The sequence below is a fragment of the Mustela erminea genome, chromosome 13, assembly GCF_009829155.1.
Source record: "Mustela erminea isolate mMusErm1 chromosome 13, mMusErm1.Pri, whole genome shotgun sequence".
NCBI lineage: Eukaryota > Metazoa > Chordata > Mammalia > Carnivora > Mustelidae > Mustela > Mustela erminea.
The window spans coordinates 63,091,240-63,116,800 of NC_045626.1; the positions used below are offsets into that span (position 1 = coordinate 63,091,240).

The 25,561-nt window shown below is 46.6% G+C and overlaps 1 protein-coding gene across 5 annotated transcripts in view; it reads left to right on the plus strand.

The window, feature by feature from the left end:
• DGCR2 (DiGeorge syndrome critical region gene 2) overlaps nt 1–25,561 on the plus strand; it is a 92,487-nt gene that overhangs the window by 61,910 nt on the left and 5,016 nt on the right. For all 5 annotated transcript variants that reach the window (XM_032311440.1, XM_032311441.1, XM_032311437.1 and 2 more), the window contains 3 exons: nt 6,581–6,757; nt 20,204–20,407; nt 24,896–25,048. In XM_032311440.1, coding sequence (XP_032167331.1) covers nt 6,581–6,757; nt 20,204–20,407; nt 24,896–25,048 — 534 coding nt within the window. The remainder of the gene's footprint in view (nt 1–6,580; nt 6,758–20,203; nt 20,408–24,895; nt 25,049–25,561) is intronic.

Genomic DNA, 25,561 nt, shown 5'->3' on the forward strand with positions numbered 1-25,561 from the left:
ATCCTATTGAAAACAGGTCCCAAATTCGCAAACTTGGTCTTTCAGAAGAGTTGTGAGTATAATGTGTAGATGTCCCACCAGAATAGTAGACAGGTAAATAGCTTTTGTGTTTCCAGGCCCGAGTGTCACCAGGTACCTTGGGAAAGCTAAATCTAGTAGTTCCTCATTGCCCTAATCACAGCCATGGGCAGTGAATCCTAGGCCGAGGCCCGCTGCCCTGACCCCAGCAGAGGTTGCTGGCCTTCAGGATAGTCTAGCCACTTCCTGGACATGGTTATCTTCTTGACACTGGTAAGCAGAGAATACCCAAGTCTGCAGGGCATGATAGCATGCTCTGCTCTGGGGGACATGGGGCTGTCCCCCCTGGCGAGAATAGCAAAGGCTCCAGGTGGGCTTTCCTGGCCATACTTGTCTCTGTGGCTTTACTGGGCCATTTGGAGAGCAAACGTGAAATTTTAAAAAAAGTGTATTGACACTGGCAGCAGTGGCTCAGTGTGCGAGGGGCCCGAGGCAAGAGCGAGGCGCCCGCACGGGTGGTGCCAATGTCTAGCAGCTCTCCACGGGCATGGGTGCGGCGTGGTGTTGGCTGCTCGTGGTTTCCCAAGTGGGCTTGGCGGTTCTGGATTCCAGTAGTAGCCACAAAATGAATATGTGGCTAAAGAAGATTCCTCCTGGCCTGGATACTCGACACGGCTCAACATCATTTGTCCTGTTTTTTCTGTTGTTTATTTTTTTCTCATTTTGTTGTTACTGTTGTTGTTTGGGGTTTTTTTGAGAAGAAGAGAGAGAAGGGCGGGGAAGCGATAGAGGGAAAGAGAGAAGCCGAATCTCAAGTAGGCTCTATGCCCAGCATAGAGCCCATCGCAGGGCTTAGTCCCATGGCCCTGAGATCATGACCTGAGCCAAAATCAAGAGTCAGATGCTTAACTCACTGAACTACTCAGGCACCCCTGCTTTGGGTTCAAAGAAATTAAAAGAAAAAAACAAAAACCCAAATGGAGTACATGAATTCCGAGGCATCCTGGATTGGGAGGGGAATCATAAAAACTTTAGGGCACAATAGGGAAGCAGAATCTGGATTTGTAGTAGAGGTTGACTTGTGGATTTTCAGAGGCGTGACCATAGGGCTGTGCTGTGGATGGATGGGCAGGGCGAGCTGCTGTGATGCAGGACAGAGCTTCGTGGGAGTTCATTGTGTTCTTCCTCTGCTTTTGTGTCTCTTTGAAAGTGTCCGTCCCGAAAGCATCTTAAAAGGTTTCTGCTAAGAAACTCCAGCGCAAGACAACGCTGACAACATAGCCCCAGCGAAGGAGTTGGGGGCAGAGCCTGCCGCCTTTCCTTATAAAAAGAGCTGTTGGCAAGGCGCCACCTGCTTCAGACCTGGGGATGCTCTAGGACCTGACAAGTGGGCCCTAGGTGATGCATCACAAAGGCAGTGGGAAGTAGATTTAAGTCTTGCCGTTAATGGCAAACTTGCCCCGAAGAAAAGACTGTGCCCAAGAATATGAGTGAATGGTGGTAGGAAGCCATGGTGGTCGGAAGCCGCTGTGGGAAATGTTTAAAAATATTCACTTCATTTACATCCTGTCCAACGTTTTCCTGTGTGTTTTATAACCCATTGTGTATCAGCACAGCGGGGCCCACAGAGTATGATCCCCATATACATACTGCTTAACCGTGTCTGCAGGTACCCCACTCCCAGGTGCATGTGAGGTGTGGAGCTCTGTTGTGAGAGGGGCCTCCTCCCATGGCCTCCCCGCTCAGAGGGAGGCCCTGCCTCCAGCTTCTCTGAACAGCAGGTCAGCCTCACCCCAGGGTGCTGAAACCTGACACTGAGGCAGCACCCAGGGCCTGGGGTGCCATGCAAGGCCGAGAGCTGCTGCCACCAGGGAACATGGAGTGCTGTTTTTTAACATTGGTGACCGAAGTTTGAAAAGAGATCTGTGTTCTCCAGAGGGAATCATCCCTGTTTTCCCACAAGCCATTCCACAGGGCCCCAGCATCATTGCTGCTAAAAGTATCATTTCAGTTTCTGGTTATTATATGTGATATTTATTTTAAAATACAAAAATGGAAGCATACTGTGTGTTTGATGTGTCCACGTTGTGTGACTCGCTTATTTGAGACCTGCTCAGTCCAGCACCTCGGCCCCCGTTATTCCCCCACCTCAGCATGCCCACCTCTAGGGGCTCACTCCCGTCACTGGTGGGCTGAGGCCACGCGTGCCACTTAGGAAGCCCTTTGTGGTCTCAGTTGTCTTGGCCCTGGTGCCCACACCCAGGGAGTGTGACCCTCTCATGTACCCTGACCCATCCTGATCTAGAATCTTCTGTCAGCAGGGAGGAAGGAGGCAGTCGGGGGCGGACCAGGACTTGGGTGAGCCTTGAAGGCACAGTGCAGAGACCCTGCCCTCTGGTGACCGTCAAGCTGGAGTAGAGTCAGCTGGGACCAGGCCACCATTCTGCTGAAGGAAGGCAGCCCTCCAGTAGAGGAGCATTTGGGAGGATCCCCACAGCCCCTTCTGGGCCTCAGGGCAGGCCCATTCTGTGGGGGCTCTGGTACTGTATGGGAAGATGAGGCCCTGCCTCAGGAGGTGGGCAGCCCACTGTGGGGAAGCAGACAACACTCAGAGTAGAAAAGGAATGAAGGTCAGCCTACTGCAGGATGGGGGTGCCAGCAGAGGAAATTCAGTGTTGTTGCATACGGCCATGTGTGCCTGGCTAGGGACAGCTTATGCACAGAGGGAGTGGGTGTGTCTGGGAGCAGTTGCTGCCACTCGGCAGGCCCTCCTGCAGAGGCAGCAGTCAGGGGTGGTCTGGGGGAGGGGTCTGCTGGTATGATCACATGACCTCATGCCCTTTTATTTTATGTTTTTAAAGATTTTATTTATTTATTTGTCAGAGCACAAGCAGGCAGAGTGGCAGGCAGAGGCAGAGAGAGAAACAGGCTCCCTGCTGAGCGAGTAACCCGATGTGGGACTTGATCCCAGGACCCTGGGATCATTGCCTGAGCCGAAGGCAGCAGCTTAACCAACTGAGCCACCTAGGTGTTCCTCTCATGCCCTTTTAGACTTGTCCAGAATCTCATCACTTGTCACCAGGTCACAGCCACCAGATCTAACATCACCCACCTAAATTCCCAAACACATCTCCAGCCTGATCTTCTTGCTGCCGACCTCACCCACCCCCATCTCCTCACACAGCTGTCTGAGGGTCCTGTACTCTTCCCCTTCTTTAGCCACATGCCTCCTTTGCTGCTGTTGTAAGCCCTCCCTGGGATGCTCCTTCCCAAGGTCCAGGCTCACTACGGTGCAGGAGAAGGTAGCACAGCTGGCCTGGTCCTGGCTGGTGCCTGGGACAGGTTGGGGGTTAGGTGGAGCCTACTATATCAGGCCACCTGGAACACATGAACAATGGTGAGCCTGGAATCAAGGTTCCCCAGGGGCTCTTCTGGGCATAAATGCCACATCCATGTTGCTGAAGCTTGCTGCTAGCAAAGCCCACACACTCCTGCTAGATGGGAGAGTGCTTGGGAAGTCTGGCCTGGATGCCCCCAGACCCCGCCCAAGCTGTCCCCTTCTCTTGCTGCTGCTGTACCATGCTGTGTTGCTGTAATACGACTGCCACTAGAAGCTGGGCCCCTTGAATCCTTCTAGCAAAGCAGTGAGCTTGTATGTGGTATGGGACTCCCAGCACAAGCCTGGTCACCCCTCCCCTCCATTCTCTGCTCCCATGGCACTGCTCCGAGGCCTGCATTCATCTCTGCACTCCAGATTTCTTTTGACCTAGAGCAGTTGTGACCTTCCAACATCACATATACTTCATTCATTGGGTCTCTTAGTCATCTGTTTCTGGCCTTTACAACGCCCCCCTCCAACCTGGTGTGAGCTCTGGAAGACAAGGATCTCTGCCTGCTGCTGTCGCCCGGTGTACCCCAAGTGCCTCTTCACAGTCTAGGGCCTGCGGGCATTTGTTAAATCAGTTGGGGAGATGATTAGGAGGCTGTGTTAGATGGCTTGGGCTGCTCTGACAGAGTACCACGTACTTCTGGCTTAACCTAAGTTTACTTTCTCACAGTTCTGGGGACAGATCCAAAATCAAGGTGTCGGCAGGGCCGACCTCCTTCCAGAGGCTCAGGGAGTTCCTCCTTTGCCAGTGCGTAGTGGCTTCTGGCGTTCCTTGGCTTGTGACAGCCACATTCTGGGCTCTGCTCTGTCTGTGACCTTTTCCCACGTTTCTCTGTTTCTTCTCCCTTGGTGTAAGGACACTGGTCCTTTGATTTAGGACCCACTCCAGATCCCAGATGATTTAACCTTGAGAGCCAAATAAGGTCCACAGGGTGACCTTTTTCCAGGTTGGCCATGAATTTTGGGGGGATGCTAAGTGAAGTGATGCTAAGTGAAGACCACACTGGATGTGTTGGGATTAGCCTCATTTAGCTCCTGGCAGAGAAAGGATGGAGAGGGCACATAAAATGAAGACCCGAAAGGAACGAGGTTTGGCAAAGAGGAAGTGATCTTCTAAGTTACTGGTTTCAAGAAACTGCAGCTTACATGACCTCAGGGTGAACAGGGCTTATGACCAGCACAGAGCGAGGAGACCCAGGTAGTCCGATGTCTACCTGGGAGGTGGGAGGTGCTCGCTCCACTTTGCCCTCCCTGTGCGCTCCGTCCGTGCATGGCCTGCTGGCACTGGGGCCGCCCTCATCCACCACACCGTCCACACTCAGCTTGACTCAGGCAGGTTCCAGGCAGTCAAGGGCAGGACAGGTGGTGGGGGCCAGGCCCCTGGACTCTACCCTGAGAGGTCATCTGTGGCCTTGATCGGAGCTTTGTAGTCACATGCTGACATTGTGCCCTGGGCTGGGGACTAGACTCAAGGCTAAAGACTTTTTTTTTTTTTTTTTCTTTAAGAACATGAGCCAGGGGGCACCTGGGTGGCTCAGTGGGTTAAAGCCTCTGCCTTTGGCTCAGGTCATGGTCTCAGGGTCCTGGGATCGAGCCCCGCGTCGGGCTCTCGGCTCAGCGGGGAGCCTGCTTCCTCCTCTCTCTCTCTCTCTGCTTGCCTCTCTGTCTACTTGTGATCTCTGTATGTCAAATTAAAAAAAAAGAAAGAAAGAAAGAACATGAGCTGGAGGGGCAGAGGGAGAGAGCGAGAGAATCTCAAGCAGACTCCATGCTGAGTGCAGAGCCTGATGTGTGGGACTCAGTTCCAGTCCCCTGAGATCATGACCTGAGCCAAAACTAAGAGTTCGATACCCAACTAACTGTGCCACCGAGGTGCCCCTGAAGACTTTTTTTTTTTTTTAAAGGACAGGATGAATCTATTCCATTTTCAGCCTATGAGACAAGAAGTCAAATAGTGAAGAAAACAGTTTTTAAGAAGGGAGGCTTCTGCCAAGTGAAGGGACATCTGAAGGAGAAGAAGAGGGCACACGAGAGTTACAGGAGACCTCGTTGGGGAGCAGGGAGCTAAGAGTGGCAGCACCCACTCTTAAGCATTGGAGGCAGTCTCCCCAAATGGTGTGAGAAGCCCCCCTCTCCTACCCTCCTTCCGTGGTCCTTTTGTGATCATGGATCCCCAAAATCCCCTAGCAGGGGTGCAATGACATTGTGCCTGTCAGTTGGGGAGTGGGCCTCTATCCCATCAGCTTCCCCAAAGTCCATCTTCCTGCCCTTGTCAGGGAGCTGGGAGGCCACGTTCCCAGTGTCTACAGGATGAGGGCCCACATCCAAACTCGCTAGCTCTTCCAAACTGACCTCCATGCTTAGTTTGGGGAGCAAATAGAGTTCAGAAGGCATGCATGGGAACACCTTGTTGCTGTCCAAGGGTAAACCGCCTTGCTGTCACAGTAAAATGAGGGTATCCAGTGACCCACATCTGGGTTAGCCTCAAGGCATCTTTTGGTGGTCCAGTGTTGAAGGGTTCTCTGAGTTAGAGAGTGGGCTCTGGGAGCTGGCTATGCTGTGCCCCAGATATGGCCAGAGTCCCACCTCCTGGGACATTGCAAATGAGAAGCATAGAGGTTCCTGGCCCCCTCTCCTGCACTCCGACACCCCCACTCTGGGCTGCCAGGGCAGCACGCTCTCTGATTGCCTGGTCCCCAGCTTGGAAGGCAGAAGTTAAGGTAGTGACAGAGCCTCCCTGGAGCTGGGAGGGGTTCCCAGGGAGCCGGCGCTTTCCAGTTCACCTGGCCAGCTGATAGCCCTGCTGGGTCATCAGAGCCACGGTTCTGAATTGTGTGTCCTGGCACGTGCAGTGGGTGCCATTTTGAGCCCTTCTTCATTTACTAGTTGATAACCCTGTTGGGATGGGTCCCCCCGCTCCTGTTTATTTGTTGTTTATCCTTATGAATGCGAATATTTTAAGCTAATGTGTTCTAGCCCGTTACTTTATTTATCCCGTTGCCCAGAGCTATGCTCGTGGGAACTAGGGGAGGCCGTGAATGCTGTACCTGCAGTGTACCTAGCACGGGGCGGCCCACAAGCCCTCTGACTCGTGGTCCAGCTTGAGGGGGAGCCTTGGTCCCCACAAGGACTGCATGCGATTGGTCTGTTGACACCATGTTATTTTCCCCCCAGGTTCCTCAGAGGTGTTCCTGCCCCCAGACCCCATCTTCGCCTCAGCCATGTCGGAAAGCGACAACGTGTTCTGCGCCCAACTCCAGTGCTTCCACTTCCCCACCCTCCGCCACCACGACCTGCACAGCTGGCATGCAGAGAACTGCTATGAGAAGTCTTCGTTTCTCTGTAAAAGAAGTAAGCCCCCTTGGCCATGATTCTAGGGAGCTGTAAGGAAGTGCTTTTCGTGAATACAGGAGTATGGCTTTCTGATTTCTGGACCTTGGTGTCAACCTTGACTAGACTTTGACCCCCCGATGCACTAAGGCAGACCCCTGTGTCACAGCAGGGCGGCAGGAGCTCCTTGCCTGGCTTACCCCCCTCTTTGAACATACACCACTGCTGTCGGGGGAGGGTGAGAACCTGGGCAGCAGGCCATGTCTGTGAGCCCTCGTTTCTCTTTCCCAGGATAGAAGTGATAATTCCTGCCCTCCACACCACGTTGTTCAGACATTAAATAAGAATGGTGACAGAGGACTTGGCACATCTCGTGGTGGTTTGGAGCCACTGACTCCCCTGATCACCCACCTGCACTCTCCTTGGGTCTTTCCAAGACTGCCCATGCTGGGTCTGGACCACTCCCCCAACTTCGTCTGTGATCCTCCCCTGTCCCTCTGCCTGCTCACTCACCCATATTCCACATCGAGGTCTCTTCTGGCTTCAGGGACACACAGTATGTTGTGCTTACTAGGGGCAGGGCCCCCTGCCCAGGCCCCTCTGTGGTGGGAGGAGGGACGAATCGCACCCAGAGGCAGCATGTTGGCCGTCTGGGGGGGCAACTGATGGTCTCAGCACCATTGTTTTGGACCATCATTCCCTTCCACACTGATTTATCATTCATCAGGGGTTCGTAGATGTCTGAGCCTATTTCTGGACTCCATTCTGACCCTTGCCCGTTTGTCAGTCCTGTGCTGATACCATACTGTCTTTACAGGAGCCTTGGGATACATCCTCCTGGCCAGTGCTGGGCTTCCCTGCCTCGCTCTTGTCCTTTCTGTTGCTGACTCTCAGCATTTTCCTTCTTCACCTGAATTTTAGGATTCATTTTCGAACTCCATTATTAGAACGCTTACCTGGTTGGATTCTGCTAGATTTTTCTATTGACGCATTTTCGTGTCTTCTTTCAAATCTTTGACTTTTTATTTCTTTGTTTTTTCCCTTGGTGTTTCTTTACTTGCTAAGGACTCCAGTGTAGTGTTGATTAGAAGTGCTGGTAGTGAGCATAAACTTATCTTCCCAGCCTCAAAGGGAAAGCTTCTCGTGTTTCAGTGTTAAATATGGAACTTTTGGGGCACCTGGGAGACTCAGTGGGTTAAATCTCTGCCTTTGGCTCAGGTCATGATCCCAGGGTCCTGGGATTGAGCCCCACTTCGGGCTCTCTGCTCCACAGGGAGCCTGCTTCCTCCTCTCTCTCTCTGCCTACCTGTGATCTCTGTCTGTCAAATAAATAAAATCTTAAAAAAATAAATATGGAACTTTCTTCAGGATTGAGAAAATATGGGGGCGCCTGGGTGGCTCAGTTGTTAAGAGTCTGCCTTTGGCTCAGGTCATGATCCTGGGGTCCTGGAATTGGGGCCCATATCAGGTTCCCTGCTTGGCAGGAAGCCTTCTTCTCCCTCTCCCCCTGCCCCTGCTTGTGTTCCCTCTCCCTCTTTGTCTCTCTCTCTCATAAAAATCAGAAAAAGAAAAAAAAAACTTTAAGGAAAAAAAAACTTAAAAAAAAAAAAAAGATTGAGAAATTACGGAATGCTTGGGTGGCTCAGTCAGTTGAGTGTCTGCCTTCAGCTCAGGTCATGATCCCAGGGTCCCAGGATGGAGCCCCACATCGGACTCCTTGTTCAGCAGGGAGCCTGCTTCTCCCTCTGCCGGCTGCTCCCTCTGCTTGTGCTCTCCTTCTCTCAGTCTTTCTCTCTGACAAATAAATAAAATAAATCTTAAAAGGAAAAAAAAAAAAGATTAAGAAAATACCTTTTTGAGGTTAAGAAAGTATACCTTTCCACTCCTGTAATTTGCTGGGAATTTCGACATTACAAAAATGCAAATGCCTTTTCTGCACTTACTGGGATCGTGTGGCTTTTCTTCTTTACTGATTTATATTACTATTTTGTTTATATTATATGGCTTTATTTATCATTTACTTTTTTACGTTAGTAGATTTCTGATATTAAACCATCTTTGGGATTCTTTGTATGTGTATTACTGGCTTTGCTTGGCTGATATTTTATTTAGGATTTTTGAAACTCCTTTAAGAAGTGAGCTTGTCCTGTTAATGGTTCTTTTCTATGTTCTCCTTGACTAGTTTTTGTATCACATTTATATTCAATTTATGAGATCAGTTGGGAAGATTTCTTTCTTTCTTTCTTTTTTTAAAAGATTTTATTTATTTATTTGACAGAGAGATCACAAGTAGGCAGAGTGGCAGGCAGGTTGAGGGGAAGCAGGCTCCCCACTGAGCAGAGAGCCCAATGCGGGGTGCAATCCTAGGACCCTGAGACCATGACCTGAGTTGAAGGCAGAAGCTTAACCCACTGAGCCACTGAGGTGCCCCGGGAAGCTTTCTTTTTTACGAGTTTCTAAGTTTGCAGTAGTTGGGAATGATCTTGTCCTTGAGTGTTTGGTAGGCCATACCCTATGGGACTATATGGGCCTGGGAGGTGGGGGACTTTATAACTTGTTACTTAGATACAGAGTTGGTACTTGAACAACATGGGTTTAAATCCACTTATATGTGGGTTTTTTTTTTTTTCAGTAAATACAATATACTTTTTTTATGATTTTCTTAATACTTTTTTCTTTAGCTTATTGTAAGAGTAACGTATATAATGCATATCATATACAAAATCTGTGTTAATTGTTCATGTTTATCTGTAAGACTTTGGGTCAGCAGTAGACTATTAGTAGTTACATTTTTGGGAGAGTCAGCAGGTACACGTGGATTTTCAACTATGCAGAGGTCAGCACCCTTAATCAAGAGTCCACTAATTTCAAGCTTAGGGAAAAGTTGTGGGAATGGTACAAGGAACTTCCTCTCCTATACCGCCTATGCAGATTCATCAGTTAATTTGTTTTTTGCCATATTTGCTTATCATTTTTTCTCCGCATATTTATTCCAAACCATTTGAGAGTAAACAGAAGATACTGAACCTTCGAGGCCTAAATATTTGGTGTATTTCATAAGAACCAGGACACACTCTTACATAACCATGACACAGTTATCAAAATCAGGACATTTAACATGGGATTAGTGCTAAACAGTAATCTACAGTTTGTTATGACAGTTTTGTCAGTTGTTTCAATAATAGATCTTATAGCTACTTCTTCCCTGGTTCAAGATCCAGTCCAGAATCAGGCATTGCATTTAGTTGTAGTGTTTCTTTAATTTCTTTTTTGTCTTTCAGTTTGAGTAATTTCTGTTGACATGTTTTACTAATTCTTTCCTTAGCTTTGCTGAGTCTGCTTATGAGACCACTGATGGCATTTTTCACCTGTTCGTTTTTGACATTTTTTGTGTTTTTCATTTCTAGCTTTTCTATTTAAAAAAAAAAAAAAAAAAGATTTTATTTATTTATTTGCGAGAAAGAGAGAGAGCACAAGGTGAGGGGCAAAGGGAAAGGGAGAAGCAGACTCCCCACTGAGCAGAGGGACTTGATGCCAAGACCCCTGAGATCATGACCCACACCAGCCGCTTATCCAGCTGAACCACCCAGGTGTTGCTGTTTTATTCTTTCCTGAGTTTCCATCTCTGTGGAATTTTTCATCTCATATATTATCTGCATTTTCCATTAGAGCTTTTAACATATTCATCATAGTATTTTAAAACTTTTTTTTTTTTTTAAGATTTTATTTATTTGTCAGAGAGAGAGAGAGAGAGAGAGCGAGAGAGCGCAAGTACAGGCAGAGAGTGGCAGGCAGAGTCAGAGGGAGAAGCAGGCTCCCTGCGGAGCAAGGAGCCCGATGTGGGACTCGATCCCAGGACGCCGGGATCATGACCTGAGCCGAAGGCAGCTGCTTAACCAACTGAGCCACCCAGGCGTCCCCATCATAGTATTTTAAATTATCTGTGGGATGGTTCCTTTATTTGAGTGTAGTTTGATTGATATACTCCTCTCTGGAGTTTTTGTGGGTTTTTTTTTTTTTCCGGCTTTTTTATGCCTTGTAATATTTCGTCGAAGATCAGACAGCTTGTGTAGGACAGTAGAGATTGAGTTCACTAGGTGGTTTTGGTCCATGGAAAGAGGCTTGCCTTTCCTTCTGATAGGACTTGCGTGTAGGAAGGGTTTTTACTGCAGTGGTGGTGTAGGGGGCCAGTGTGGGCAGGTTTGGGGCTGGGCTGTAGGTATCCTCCATGCATCCCAGGTTTCATATTCAGTAGCTGCCTTGTGTCTAGAGTGGAGTTGATTTTCCAAGGGGCTCTTCTTTTTTTTTTTTTCCACTTTATTTTATTTTTGTTATTGGCAAATGTATTGTTTGTTTTAGGGGTACAGGTCTGTGATTCATCAGTCTTACATAATTCACAGCTCTCACCATAGCACCTACCCTCCCAATGTCCATCACCCAGCCATCCCAACCCTCCCACCCGCTTCCCTCCAGCAACCCTCAGAGGATTGTCTCCTGAGAGTAAGAGTCTCTTATGGTTTGTCTCCCTCTCTGGTTTCGTCTTGTTTCATTTTTCCCTCCTTTCCGCTATGATCCTCTGTCTTATTTCTCAGAGTCCTCATATCAGTGAGATCATATGATAATTGTCTTTCTCTGGTTGACTTATTTCGCTCAGTATAATACCCTCTAGTTCCATCTGCATCGTTGTAAATGGCAAGATTTTGGTGTGTGTGTGGGGGTTGATGGCTGCATAATACTCCATTGTGTGTATATATATACACCACATCTTTTTTTTTTCTTTTTAAGATTATATTATTTATTTGAGAGAGCGAGCATGAGAGGAGAGAGGTCGGTGGGAGAAGCAGACTCCCCGCTGAGCAGAGAGCTTGATGCAGGACTCAATCCCAGGACTCCAGGATCATGGCCTGAGCCAAAGGCTGTCATTTAACCAGCTGAGCCACCCAGGCGCCCCATACCACATCTTCTTTATCCATTCCCCTATTGATGGTTATCTTGTTCCCCTGTTGATAGTTATCTAGGCTCTTTCCGTAGTTTAGCTCTTGTGGACATTGCTGCTATAAACATTGGGGTGCAGGTGTCCCTTAGGATCACTACATTTGTATCTTTGGGGGTAAATACCCAGTAGTGCAATTGCTGGGTCGTAGGGTACCATTTTTTTCAACTTTTTGAGGAACTTCCATACTGTTTCCCAGAGATGCTAAACCAGCTTGCATTCCCACCAACAGTGCAGGAGGGTTCCCCTTTCTCCACACCCTCGCCAACATCTGTCATTTCTCCAAAGGGCTCATCTTAATGTCTGCTCTGCCCTCCGCTTGAGATTTTCCCTTTGGGCCACCCTTCAGGGAGACTGTCTCTTGCAGCTAGCTGTCTTAATGTGTGTGGCCTTCACAGCTCCAGCTGAAGTTGTGGATCAATCACAAGGGTTTTTCACCAGTGCCCTGAAGGGTTCCAGTGCTCTGATTGGGAGCAGTTGGGTGGGAGGCTGGGAGCAGGCTAACGACAAGCTTGGCAATTGAGCCAATTCATTTGAGGCACATACTTGGCTTTCTCTGCTGAATCCTGCCTTGGAAGTGTGGGAAAAAATAGGCAAGCTCATAGTCATCGACTAAATCCTCAATGTTCTGGGCTGGTCGCTGCAGGAGTGGTGTCAGAGCTGTGTTGTCATATGGCCTAGCCATCGTCTGTGTATTTAGTCTCTTAGATACATCATGAGGCATGTGGTGTCACTTTGCCCTGACATTGGTGACATTAGCTTTGATCCCTGGATTAAGGTTGTACCTCCCAGATTTCTGTACTATAAAGTCTTAGTTTTTCCCATTTTGAAATTAATAAGTAATATGTGAAGAGATCCTTTGAGGCCCTGTAAAATTCTTGTTCCTTATCAGACTCGTACCTGCTGATGCTGCCATGTACTGGCAATTTTTTAACTCTCATTCCTTCCATGTGTACTAGGGGGCATTCTTTTGTAAGGAAGAGCATTCCCTTCTCCCCCATTTATTAATCTCTTTATTTATATTAGAATGCACTCTTGGATTTTTATTACATAAGATGGATTATAATTCATGAGTACCATTATTTATTTTTATGGTTAATTTGACCCATTTATGCTGGTATATATGTATGTGTGTGTGTTTATTTATTTATTATTATTATTTTTTTTGAAATTGACATTTTTATTGAGATCCTGTAGGTTCAGATGCATTTAAAGTAAATTAGAGCGATCCGTTAATATATTTTCCCTATTCCCCCAAATGGGAGTGTTTTGCAAAACTGTAGTATAATATCACAACCAGGATTATTGACTTGGACATAATCCACTGATCTTATTCAGCTGTTTTCAGGTTTACTTGTATTCATTTATGCTTGTGCACGTGTGTGTGTGTGTGAGAGAGAGAGAGAGAGAGGGAGATTTATAGAATTTTATTACTTGTGTAGGTTCCTTTTTTTTTTTAAGAGATTTTATTTATTTATTTGACAGATAGAGATCAAAAGTAGGCAGAGAGGCAGGCAGAGAGAAAGGAGGAAGCAGGCTCCCTGCGGAACAGAGAGCCCGAAGTGGGGCTCAATCCCAGGACCCTGGGATCATGATCCAAGCCAAAGGCAGAGGCTTTAACCACTGAGCCAGCCAGGCGCCCCTACTTGTGTAGGTTCCTTTAACGCAGTTGAGATATGAGTAGATCCAGCACCATAAAGAGCCTCCCTATTATTCCTTTATAACCACACCCACTTGCAGCCACTGTCTGTAGTGGTCGAATTCTGCAGTGAATCCACTTGGTCCTCAGACTTCTTTTGGGGCTAGTTTTTAAATTATGCATTCTACTTAGTTGTTGGTTACAGGACTGTTCAGATTGTCTGTTTCACATTGAGTGAATTTTTGATAATTTCTGGTTTGCAAAGAATTGATCCATTTCTTGGGGCGCCTGGGTGGCTCAGTGGGTTAAAGCCTCTGCCTTCGGCTCAGGTCTTGATCCCAGAGTCCTGGGATTGAGCCCCACATTGGGCTCTTTGCTCTGCAGGGAGCGTGCTTCCCTTCCTCTCTCTCTGCCTGCCTCTTTGCCTGCTTGTGATCTCTGTCTTTCAAATAAATAAATAAAATCTTAAAAAAAAAAAAAGAATTGATCCATTTCTTGCAAGTACTCAGATTTATGGGCATAGAGTTGTTCATGGTGTTCTCTTATTAACCTTATGACAGCAGGATTTATGTGATGTCCCCTATTTCATTCCTGCCCTCGGTGATTTGAGTTTTTCCCAGTTTGATTTTGCTAGAGGTTTATCAGTTCTGTCGATTTTTCTTGAGAACCAGCTTTTTGTATCATTGATTATTCTCTTTCAGTTTCACTGATGATTGCTTTTTATTATTTCCTTCTGTTTGCTTTCTTTTTCTAGTTCATCTTGTACTCTCTGGACTCAGCCTTCTCCCAGAGTGCCTTGGAGGACCTGGGCATTAGTTATATTCATGGCTTTTACGCCCTTTCAGTGGACAGAGCTGAGACTGGTGTGTGTGCCTCCATATGTGTGTGTCTATGTGTGGATATCCTGGATATCGATTTTTCATACTAATTTAGTTGTTTTAATGATTATAGATGTACTCAAGTTTCCTGGCTCCTTTTCAGTCAGTTCAATAAGTCATATTTATTTAGGACATAACCTATATATCTAAATTTTCTGCTTCATTCTCGTACAATTCTCTAAGCATTCTCTTGTGATTTTTGGCAGCATTCGTATATATCACTTTGACCTTTTGATTCATAATATTATTTATACTTTCTTCTTTCTTGGTTAGTCTTCCTGAAGGTTTGACTCTTTGATTCATCTTTGTGAATATTCGGTTTTGGGTAGTAATGGATTCTCACTATTGTGTATCTGTTTTCTGTGCTGTTAATTTTGTTCTTTTTTTATTTTTTTAAGATTTTATTTATTTATTTGGCAGAGAGAGTTCACAATAGTCAGAGAGGCAGGCAGAGAGAGAGCAGGGGGAATAGGTTCCCTGCTGAGCAGAGTGCCTGATGCGGGGCTCCATCCCAGAATCCTGAGATCATGACCTGAGCCTCTTATCCTTTCGTAGTCGGTATATTTCCCCCTTCTAGGAAATCATTCTTATCATAGGTTATAGATCATATGATTACTTATTTATTGGACAGAGAGAGAGAGTTCACAATAGGCAGAGAGGCAGGCAGAAAGAGAGGGGTAAGAAGGCTCCCTGCTGAGCAGAGAGCCCGATGCGGGGCTCGATCCCAGGACCCTGAGATCATGACCTGAGCCGAAGGCAGAGGCTTAACCCACTGAGCCACCCAGGTGCCCCTGGGCCATTAATTTCTACTGTCAGTTTCTATCCTTTTACTTTCATTAGGTTTACCCTTTTCTTTTCTTTTTTAGGATTTTATTTATTTATTTGACAGAGGCAGATCACAAGTAGGCAGAGAAGCAGCAGAGAGAGAGAGGAGGAAACAGGCTCCCCCCTTAGTGGGTCATGATCTCAGGGTCCTGGGATGGACAGTCCCTGTCACATAGAAAGCTCTCAACACATGTGATATTTTCTTTTTTTTTCATTATTATTACATCTTTTTGTGCCAGCTTCCTTTCATTTTGCCTTTTTGTACTCTTTTAATTCAGTCTTCAAATTGATTTTGGCACCTTATTCTCTGCTGTTTATGCAGGATTTTTCTTCCTTTTATCTTTTCCAGACTTACATGAACTTAATCAACTTTTTTCTAGTCTCTTTTTTTTCCTATACTGGTTCAGAAATTGTGTTATATATGCCTGTCATGTTAGTGGTTACCCTTACGTTTTTAAAAGGCATAATGGATTTTTTTTTTTTTAATCTGAAGGCAGTCAGTGTCTCTAATTTCCTTCCTGTTAATACAAAGACCCTATGTTGTGAGGCCATTCTAAGATCTGAATTACAAATTTACAGAATTTGCTGCGCAGTAAGTAATTTCTTTTCTCCCTAATGAAGCCTGTAATTTGCAGTGGACCGGTGCCACTTAGCGTTCACTGATCAAGTGAGGAAGATCTAAACTGCAGGGGGCCTAATTTCTACTCACTGTGCGAACCAGCTTCTAAGAAGGCTTGAAAAGGGATATTGGGAGGATGCTTGTAACCAGCCCTTATCATCCAATTCTGCAGAGCATGTGCCGTGCGTCTGCAGCTTGGGTACACCTCCCCTTCCCTAGACAATGAATTCCCAAGGGACCTCACAGGCTGCTGAGGACAAGTGTGCTTTTGAATGAATTCTTTTATGGGTATCAGTCAAAAAGTCACTGTCAGCTGGAATTGGAAAGCAGAGAGGGGTTTTTTTGTTTTGTTTTTTCTCCAGTGGCAGCCATTTCAGCCCTAAAGCTCAATTCTTTGAAGGGCCACTTGACACACTTCCCTGTGCACCTAAAAATAAAAAGTTTTAAAAACAAAAAAAACCCCACTCTATATATGGCTTTTGCTCCAGTTGTTCCACAGCTTCTGACTTACATGTACTTGTCCATTATTTTACGTTTACTTTGTTTTTATACTTCTGAGATGAATCACTTTCTGTTTTATGAAGTTAGCATTTGTGTACCTTTCCTCACATGTTCATCAGTTTCTTTATTATTTCTTCTCACATCCCACTTCTTTCTGGGTTCAGCTTTTTATTTCTCAGATACATTCTTCAGGAGCTCTTTGAGACGTGGCTTTGGTGTTAGTGCTACACTCTTCTACTCTCTGAACGAAAGGTCTATATTTTTTGCCCCCAGTCCTGAATGTTCGTTTAGCTGGGTCTAGATCTGTTGGTTAACAGATACTTTTTCTCAAGACTTTGAAGATGGTATTTTATTGTTTTGCCTGTTCCTTACTCTGAACTCTCATATGCCTTTCCTTGGTTTGTTAGGTATATTATAAATTTTAAAACTTCTTATCTTCTTGCTCCACGAGCAGACCGTGAGCACCCTGCCAAGGTGGCCAGGTGCCCCAGTGTGATAAGGTCAGCCTCTGCCATGAGTTCTCCTTCTTCCCTTCTGACTGTGACCTAGTGATGGTCAAGTGTTCCAGTGAAATCCCCCCATGCCTTTGCTTGTGTACTCTGCCCTGACCCCCACTAAAGCACTTGCTGTGGCTCCTCACTCCTTCTCTGCTCCCCACCCCCACTTGGTTGAGTAGCACGCTTAGTGTTCTTCCTGTGTGATCCCTTCTTGGTGTGCAATGACTCTGTCCATCCAGAACCTATGAGTATAATGCACATTGTTTTCCCCTGCCTCCCCTGTACCCCGCCTTGTGGCCACACCTGACTGACCATTGCCCGGAGGTACACAGAACAGCAGGTAATCTTTCTCTCTTGTCGCTTTTGAGAGTTTCTCTTCGTTGATATGCTGAGGTTTCATCCACTGTGTCTAGTCATTGATTTTTTTTTTAATTTAATTAATTAATTTATTTGTTAGAGAGAGAGAGAGAGAGTGCACAAGCAGGCAGAATGGCAGGCAGAAGCAGAGAGAGAAGCAGGCCCCCAATGAGCAAGGTGCCTGATGCAGAACTCAATCCCAGGACCCTGGGATCATGACCTGAGCCAAAGGCAGTGGCTTAACCAACTGAGCCACCCAGGCGTCCCAAGTTACTGATTTATTTTTATTGGTCCTTTTAAGACCCCTGGGGATTTATGTGTTTTATTAATAATGGGAAGATCTCAGCCATCATCTCTTTTTTTTTTTAACAGCTTTATTATGATATAATTCACATACTTGACAATTCACTCATTTAAAGTGTACCATTCAGTGCTTTTTAGTATATTCAGAGGTAACTGTAACTATTAACACTAACTCCGTGTATATCTATATATACATTCTACGATATACATTTTATTCACATTCGCTTCAGATTGATACTAGGTTCATTTCAGTGATATGTGGAATGTTAACCTCTTAAAACCCAATTTCCTTTCTTTCGTTCTCTGGTATTATCATTATACACATTAGGTCTATTAGTGTTGCGAACAAAAAAAACATTCTTAACTACCACCTCCAGTCATTTCTTTGTCCTGGAACAGCTTTGCTTCCACACACCTCCTTTGGGCTGTTACCAGCAAACACATACATTACATTTCTGTATGTTAGAGGCCCAATACTATGTTATAAACACAATATCTTTTTTTAAGATTTTATTTATTTATTTCACAAAGAGATAGAGAGCACAAGTAGGCAGAGTGGCAGGCAGAGGGAAGGGAGAAGCAGGCTCCCTGCCGAGCAGGGAGCCCATTGTGGGGCTCAATTCCAGGACCCTGAGATCATGACCTGAGCCAGAGGCAGCCGCTTAACTGACTGAGCCACCCAGGCACCCCATAAACACAGTATCTCTTACAATTGCTTTTTCATTCAGTTAAGAGGGAAAAAATATTCATTTGTGGAGCACCTGGGTGGCTCAGTTGTTAAGCGTCTGCCTTCAGCTCAAGTCATGATCCCAGGGTCCTGGGATTGAGCCCTACATTGGGCTACCTGCTCAGCGGGAAGCCTGCTTCTCCCTCTCCCACTTCCCCTGCCTGTGTTCCCTCTCTCGCTGTGTCTTTCTCTGTCAAATAAATAAAATCTTTAAGAAAAAAAAACTATATTGACTTTCATAATCACATGATTATCTTTTCTAGTGCCTTTTGGTTTTTTGTATAGATCCAAATTGCTCTCGGAGGATCACTTTCTTTTAGCCTTAAGAACTTCCTTTGGGGTGGGGTGCCTGGGTGGCTCAGTCGATTAAGTGTCCGACTCTTGGTCATGATCTCAGGGTTGTGAGATAGAGCTCTGTGTCTGACCCTGTGTCAGGCTCTGCACTTCATGTGGAGTCTGCTTAGGAGGCTCCCTTTCCCTCTCTCTCTGCCCCTCCCTCCCCTCATGCTCAATCTCTCTCCCTCAAAAAAAAAATTAAAAAAAAAATAAAAAAGACTTCCTTTGTTATTACTTATAAGGCATGTGTGAATGCAGCAAATTAGGTCTTGTCTGTTTGGGGAAAGTCTTTATGTTGCCTTCAGGTTTTGAAAGCTAGGTTTGCTGGGTGTAGGATTCTGATAGTTTTTTCTTTGAGCATCTTGAGTATGTTATCCCACTGCCTTCTCATCTCTTTTTTTTCTTCTGAGAAATCATTTGTTAGTTAGCCTTACGAGGTTCTCTTATAAGTAACGTGTCTTTTCTGGCCTGCTGTTCTTAAGGTTTTCACATTTTCTTCGATGTTAGCACTTTTACTATGATGTGTGTGTCTGACGTGCTTAGGGCTCTTTGTATTTATCCAACTTGGAGTTTGTTACGCTTCCTACATGTATAGGTTTTGTTTTTCAATGAGTTTGGGAAGTTTTCAGCTGTTATTTCCTCAGATACTTTTTTCTGCTCCTTCTGCTCTCTTCTTCTTCTGGTACTTCTGTTTTGTGTGTGATGGTGCACTCAGTGGTGTCCCATGTTTCTCTGAGGGCTGCTCATTTTTCTTCATTCTTTTTCTCCCTCTTCTAACAGAGATCAGTTCTATGTGAGTTTCTTGCCCTGCATATTCCTGACCACATGAGCCGATGTAGATCTGACTCCAGTCCTTTCTTTTTTTTTTAATTTCATTTATTTGTTTATAATTTGCCAGAGGGAGAGAGACAGCAAAAGGGGGAACACAAGCAGGGAGAGTGGGAGAGAGAGAACAGGCTTCCCGCTGTGCAGGAAGCCTGATGTGGGGCTCGATCCCAGGACCCTAGGATCATGACCTGAACCACAGGCAGGTGCCTAACAACTGAGCCACCCAGGCACCCCAACCCCAGTCTTCAGTGAGGCTCAGACCCATGGTTGTGGGATTTGTGATGCGTGTTTTTAGATATCTTTACTCCATTTGGGGATGGAAACAAACATCTTCTCATGTCCCTTTGCCTTTCACTGAGCATGTGTCTTTTGCAGAGCTGCCCCTGCCTCATCCTTCATCCCTTCCTCCAGGCATCTGTTGTGTCTAGGGCTTGCTTAGGGCTCTGAGCTGTCAGCTTTCTCTCGTCTCTGGTGATGGCCATTTCTCTTCCTCCTGCCCCACAACAGCTCTGCACAGAGTTTACTATGTGTTTCTCAGGACTAGTGGACTGTGTTTTCAAGCGGAGCCAGCAGCTTCTTGGGAGAGTAATTGGAGACATTCTCAGATGTGTTGTAAAATGGTTAATATGCATGACAGCTACATTTTAAAACTGAGGAAATTTCTAAGTAAACTGCTTAGGCAAATCCTTGAAAGCAAACACTTCTCCATGGGCTTTTCCCTGGCATCTAGCACTCTTCTCTCTCCCAGCTGTCCGGGCTCATGGCCAGGTGTGCCCTGATCAGGCTTTGTCCTAACAGCGAGTTGTAGTGACAACCTCTCTCGGATAGCCACTTCCTGTGGCTGTGGGCCAGACTCACACACTTCGGCACTGAGAGGGCTCTCTGGTTGATCTTGCTAACTCTTCTGTTGTCGTGTCTGCTGCCCAATGATGCATACGTATATGCATGTATGTGCATGTTGCAGGTCAAACATGCGTTGACATCAAGGACAATGTGGTGGATGAGGGGTTCTACTTCACCCCCAAAGGAGACGACCCATGCCTGAGCTGCACCTGCCATGGTGGGGAGCCTGAGATGTGTGTGGCTGCCCTCTGTGAGAGGCCCCAGGGCTGTCAGCAGTACCGCAAGGACCCCAAGGAATGCTGCAAGTTCATGTGCCTGGACCCAGGTGAGACTGATGGTGGGTCACAAGTCAGCCCCTGTGTTCTAAGCTGGAGCCCAGATGTTCCTTCGCTTTCTCAGTGGTGGGCACTCATGAGAGCTCATGGCACATGGCATAGCAACATTTTGTTTATGGAGCTGTTCAGCCAGCTTTGATGGCCAACTACTCTTGAGAGCATGTGTGTGTCACATGACCCGGCCTTCTCTAACTGCCACCTCACAGGTTGGCTTGTGTCAGCTCTCAGGTAGGTAACCAGTATTGTACATCAGTGAACTTGAATTTGAATAAGGGTGCCTGTTCATGAATCAGCTGTAACTGATTGCTTTAAATCTGACCTGTCTTTCTCCTCTCATGATTTATGTCCCCATTTTAGCTCTTTTTTGTGTTTGGTGAGTGGGGGGTAATGACAGTTTTTATTTGCTTATAGTCATCGATTTCTACCGCTAAAATCTTTCAGGAGAAAGTTTTGAGAAACTAACTCCATTCTACCAGGTGGTGTTTGTGATTAGACACTATGCAGGCATGTGGTCTCTAGATAGCCCTCTTCCTTTCCTTTCCAAAGGAAAAAGAAAAGAGCAGCAGGGAGCAGTGTACTCTGTATGACAGTTAGTGGGCATCACAGTCATACAACATGCTGGATTATTCTCCACACCAGTGCAGTTGGCATCTCTGTGAATTCATAATCTCAAGAGAACTGTAAATCAAAAGCATGAATTTGTTTTTTTATCTTGGCAGTGTGAGACAGACGTGGACAGGGCCTTGTGGAAGTCCCTAAGCTCATGGACCCCGTAGAAGAGAAGCTTGGGCAGGGCGTGGTGGCCATCTCCATCCTCCAGGGCCCCTATGGAGGAGAAACTGGTTTGCTTAGTGCTCGTGGGACAGGAGTTGGAACTGGTGTGTGAGAGCCACGACAGCTAGAACTCTCGTTAAGTAGAGAGTTGTCAGTGTCCCTGCATGCCAGGAAGGGCGTCTGCAGGAGAGGGCAAAGCAGTGTCAGAGGGTGTCTGAGGTTTGGCTGAATCAGACACTTTGGCACAAGTCCTAGAGGTGCAGTCGGCTGTGAAGAGTACAGAAGAGCCTACCAGGGAGAGTGGAACTCAGTGAGGGTACACTTGGGCCTCCCTGTCTCACAGAGTAAATCGTACCTGCTTGTATAAGATGCATTCCTATGGGATTCTGACAAGCACTAATTAGGTGCTTACCAGGTCTCCTGTGTCCTGGCCACATCACTCTGAACCCCCAGCTCACTTACCTTCCACAGGAGTCAAAGACTGGCTTTTACAAGCCACATCACATGTGTTTCTCATTCCATTTCTTAGGAATCTATCCATATTGCCTTACCCCTCCATCTAGGCTTTGTCAGAATGACCAGGCCTGTGTAAGACCTGTAGGGCCTGCCAAGCCCTGAGGACTTCTCAGCAGAACAGGGCTTTCAGGGCATCTGGTTGAGACCATAGCTGCTGCAGGCCATTCTCCTGTGCAGCCAGAGCAGCTTATCCAGGGCTTATTCCTGCCTCTTGTTTAGTGTTATGTTTGCAGGCTCCTGCCTGCTTCCCAAGCTGAGTGTTTTCTCCTGGGAAGTACCTGTATTCCAACAACGACAGAGAAACTGCCACCCAAACTGGGATGTTGGGAAAGTATCCCCTTCAACAAGGCAAGGATGTCTGCTCTCACCACTTTGTTTAGGGTTCTACAGGAGGTCAAGGGCAGTGCCAGAAAATGAAAAGGTATCCAGACTACAAGGGGAAATGAAATTATCTTTTTTTTAGTAGATGATATAATTGTCTGCATAGAAAATCGCAAAGGAGCTGCAAGAAAGTTACTAAAATTAATTGTGTTTAGCAGGGTCTCCACATACAAAGTCAATATACAAAATTCCATTGTTTTTATATATGCTCCCTGTGAATAGTTGGAAATTTAAAGATCTAAAAAAAAAGTACCATTTACAGTAGCACCAAAAAACATGACTTAGGCATAAGCCTTCCAAATATATGCACAAACCATAAAATACTGATGAAAGACATCAGAGGAGAGGTATACCATGTTCATGGATCATAGGACTCAATATCATTAGGCAGTTAATTACCCCTAAGTTATTTATGGATACAGTGCTGTCCTAACCCAAATTCCAGCAGACTTTTTACAGACATTGACAAGCTGATTCTAAAATTTATGTAGAGGAGTGCCTGGCTGGCTCAATCAGTGGAACACATAACTCATGATCTCAGGGTTGCAAGTTCATGTCCCACATTGGATGTAGAGATTACTTAGAAATTTAAAACAAAACAAAACTTAAAAAAATAAATAAAATTTATGTAGAAAGGCAAAGGAAATTAAACTAGCTAAAACAGTTTCTAAGAAGAAAAAATTGGAGGACTCATGGTACCTGATTTAAAACCTACTGTCATAGTAGTATGGTCATAGTAATCAAAACAGTGTGGTATTATCAGAAGAAGAGACACGTAGATCACTGGAACAAAATAGTCTAGAAATAGTCCCACACTTATATGGTCAACTAATAATTGACAGTAGTACAAAGGCAATTAAATGGGGAAAGGATATCTTTAAACAGATGGTGCTGGAACAGTTGGACATCCATATTAAAAAAATATATATACACATACATACATATATACCTTTAACTACACATCTTACGATGTATAAAAATTAACTCAAAATGGTCATAGACCGGGTTCCTGGGTGGCTCAGTTGGTTAAGCAACTGCCTTCAGCTTAGGTCATGATCCCGGAGTCCTAGGATCGAGTTCCATATTGGGCTCCCAGCTCCATAGGGAGTCTGCTTCTCCCTCTGACCTTCTCGCCTCTCATGGTGTCTCTCACTGTCTCTCTCTCTCAAATAAATAAATAAAATCTTAAAAAAAAAAAAAAATGGTGAAAGACCTAACTAGAAAACCTTACGTTGTAAGACTTCTAGAAGAAAAATATATACTCTAAAAAAAATTAAGTACATTAAAAGAAAATAGAGAACATAGAAAAATCTTTGTGACCTTGGGATAGGCAACATTTATAGCTGACCAGTCATGGTGTGAGTCCCCAAGGACCCAAGAACTGGCTTCTGTCTCCTAGGACAGTGCTGTCTTCTTTGTGTCTGACTGCAGGTGGCTTTCTTCTAGGGGATGCTCCCTCCTTCCTGGTAATCACCATGGAGGGATGGTCAGGGACCTTTACCGTGTCCTTGAGTTTATTTTGGAAATGATTAGTAAGAGTCATTGCAAAGGGACTGTTGCTTAAGCAGGTGCCCCCTTGGGATCTCTGAGCTGGCCACCAATTAACAGACATGTCAGCAGCCCCCTGAGCTGACAGTCGTCCTCCCACAGACAGACAAAATGTTCCCTTAACACTGGAAGAGGATCAGAGGCACCAGAAAAGCAGCTAATTGGGGAGAGGATGTATCCTTTATACATGTTTACTTCCCAAGTTTTGTCAGCAATAAGTGCAGCTTTGAGGGAGGCTCCCTGGCCCTGTGGGAGGAGGGCAAGAGTGAGCTCAGACCATCTGCAATGGTGTGGAGCTGGCTGGGCCAGCGGAAGCAGTAGATGGGCCCCGGGAGCCCGGCCTCTCACATGGAATCCTTGTTGGTCATGGAGTGTCTCCTTGGAGGGGATCTGCCTGCATGGCTGTCACAGAGTTGGAAGTCAACAGTCTGTGGCCTGCTTTCTGGGTCGTGGAGGCAGGTACTCTCAGGACCACTTCCTGGTCCTATTAGTCTGTGACTTGGTATGAGTGGCCCATCTCACCTCAGTGAGAGCCCATGGGGAAGTCTGTCCCCCTGTAGGCACTCAGCCAGCGCAAGTTCTCTTCCCTCACGTCTCCTCCTGTGTTCACCACGTGTGCTCCCCCCACAGCAAGCACCGGACAAGCACTGGTGGGCACCAGGGCAAGGCAGGCTCTCCGTGTGGGCATAGTCAACATTTGGGACTGAGCACTGTGACGTGGGCCCTTACTGTGCTTGGCAAGCTGCTGAGCAGCACCACAGGCCTCTACCCACCAGAGGCCAATAGTGCCTCCACCCTTGAGGGGTTGGTGGGGACCAAGAGTCTCTCCAGATGTTGTCACATGTTCCCTGGGAGTTACAGAGTCGCCCAGGTGAGCATCCCTGGTCTAGGGTCCAGGAACTTGGTCACATGTGCCTGATTTTGTCCTGTGTGGTTGGGGGTATGGGGACCTATAGCAGAGCCTCTTAGGCAGAAGGGGCTCATTGAATGGAACTTAGTGCTAGGCTGGAAGGTAAAATATTATTCCTGGCCCACAATTTGCGTCTCTTCTTTGGTGTTAGCGCAGTATTCATGACTTTGAGTTGTTTCATTTCTTCTCTCTCTCCCAAGATCATCAAGTGCAGGGAATCAGGAAGCACTTGCCTTTTCCACACACCTGCCTGGTGGTGAAAGGCTGTGGCCTTCCCGTACCACTAAGCACCTGGGGGTCAGTCTCCCCTCTTAGAGAACAGCCAGTTTCCTTCCTCTCCCTGTAACAGATGGCAACAGCCTATTCGACTCCATGGCCAGTGGGATGCGTCTGATCGTTAGCTGCATCTCCTCCTTCCTCATCCTGTCGCTGCTGCTTTTCATGGTCCACCGGCTTCGCCAGAGGCGGCGGGAACGCATTGAGTCCCTGATCGGAGCCAACTGTGAGTGCGGCTCGCCCTGCCAATGACAGCCCCAGTGGAGGCCCCACTCCAGGCTAGGTCCCCTTGAGAGACTGGGAGGGCACAGGAAGCAGGAAGGGGCAAGGAAGAAGGAGAGGATACTGATAGGGATGCCCCAGCTTGTCCCCAGCACCTGAGGAGCTGGAGGAGCTGTCCTGGGGACCTGAAATCAGGCCCTAGATATGTGAAGGGAGGGACACATTGTCAGTGCCAGCTGCCCCCAGGCTCCCCCGCCCCTCCAGGCCTTGAAACAGGACCCACAGCTGCTGTTGCATGTTCTGATCAGTGATGTTACCTTTTCTGGCACCCTGGACTGTGAGTGGGCCACCTGCGGGGTGGAGAGGGGGCAGAGCAGCAGATACCCAGAACTGTTAGGCAGCTTAGGGTGTGACTTGCCCTCTTCAGCCCAAGTTCTCTGCAGTGAGAGGCCTGTGCCCTCAGTAGAGCTGGAATTGCTCCTTGTCTCAGCAAGCAAGCCAGGCTCCCCAGCACCCA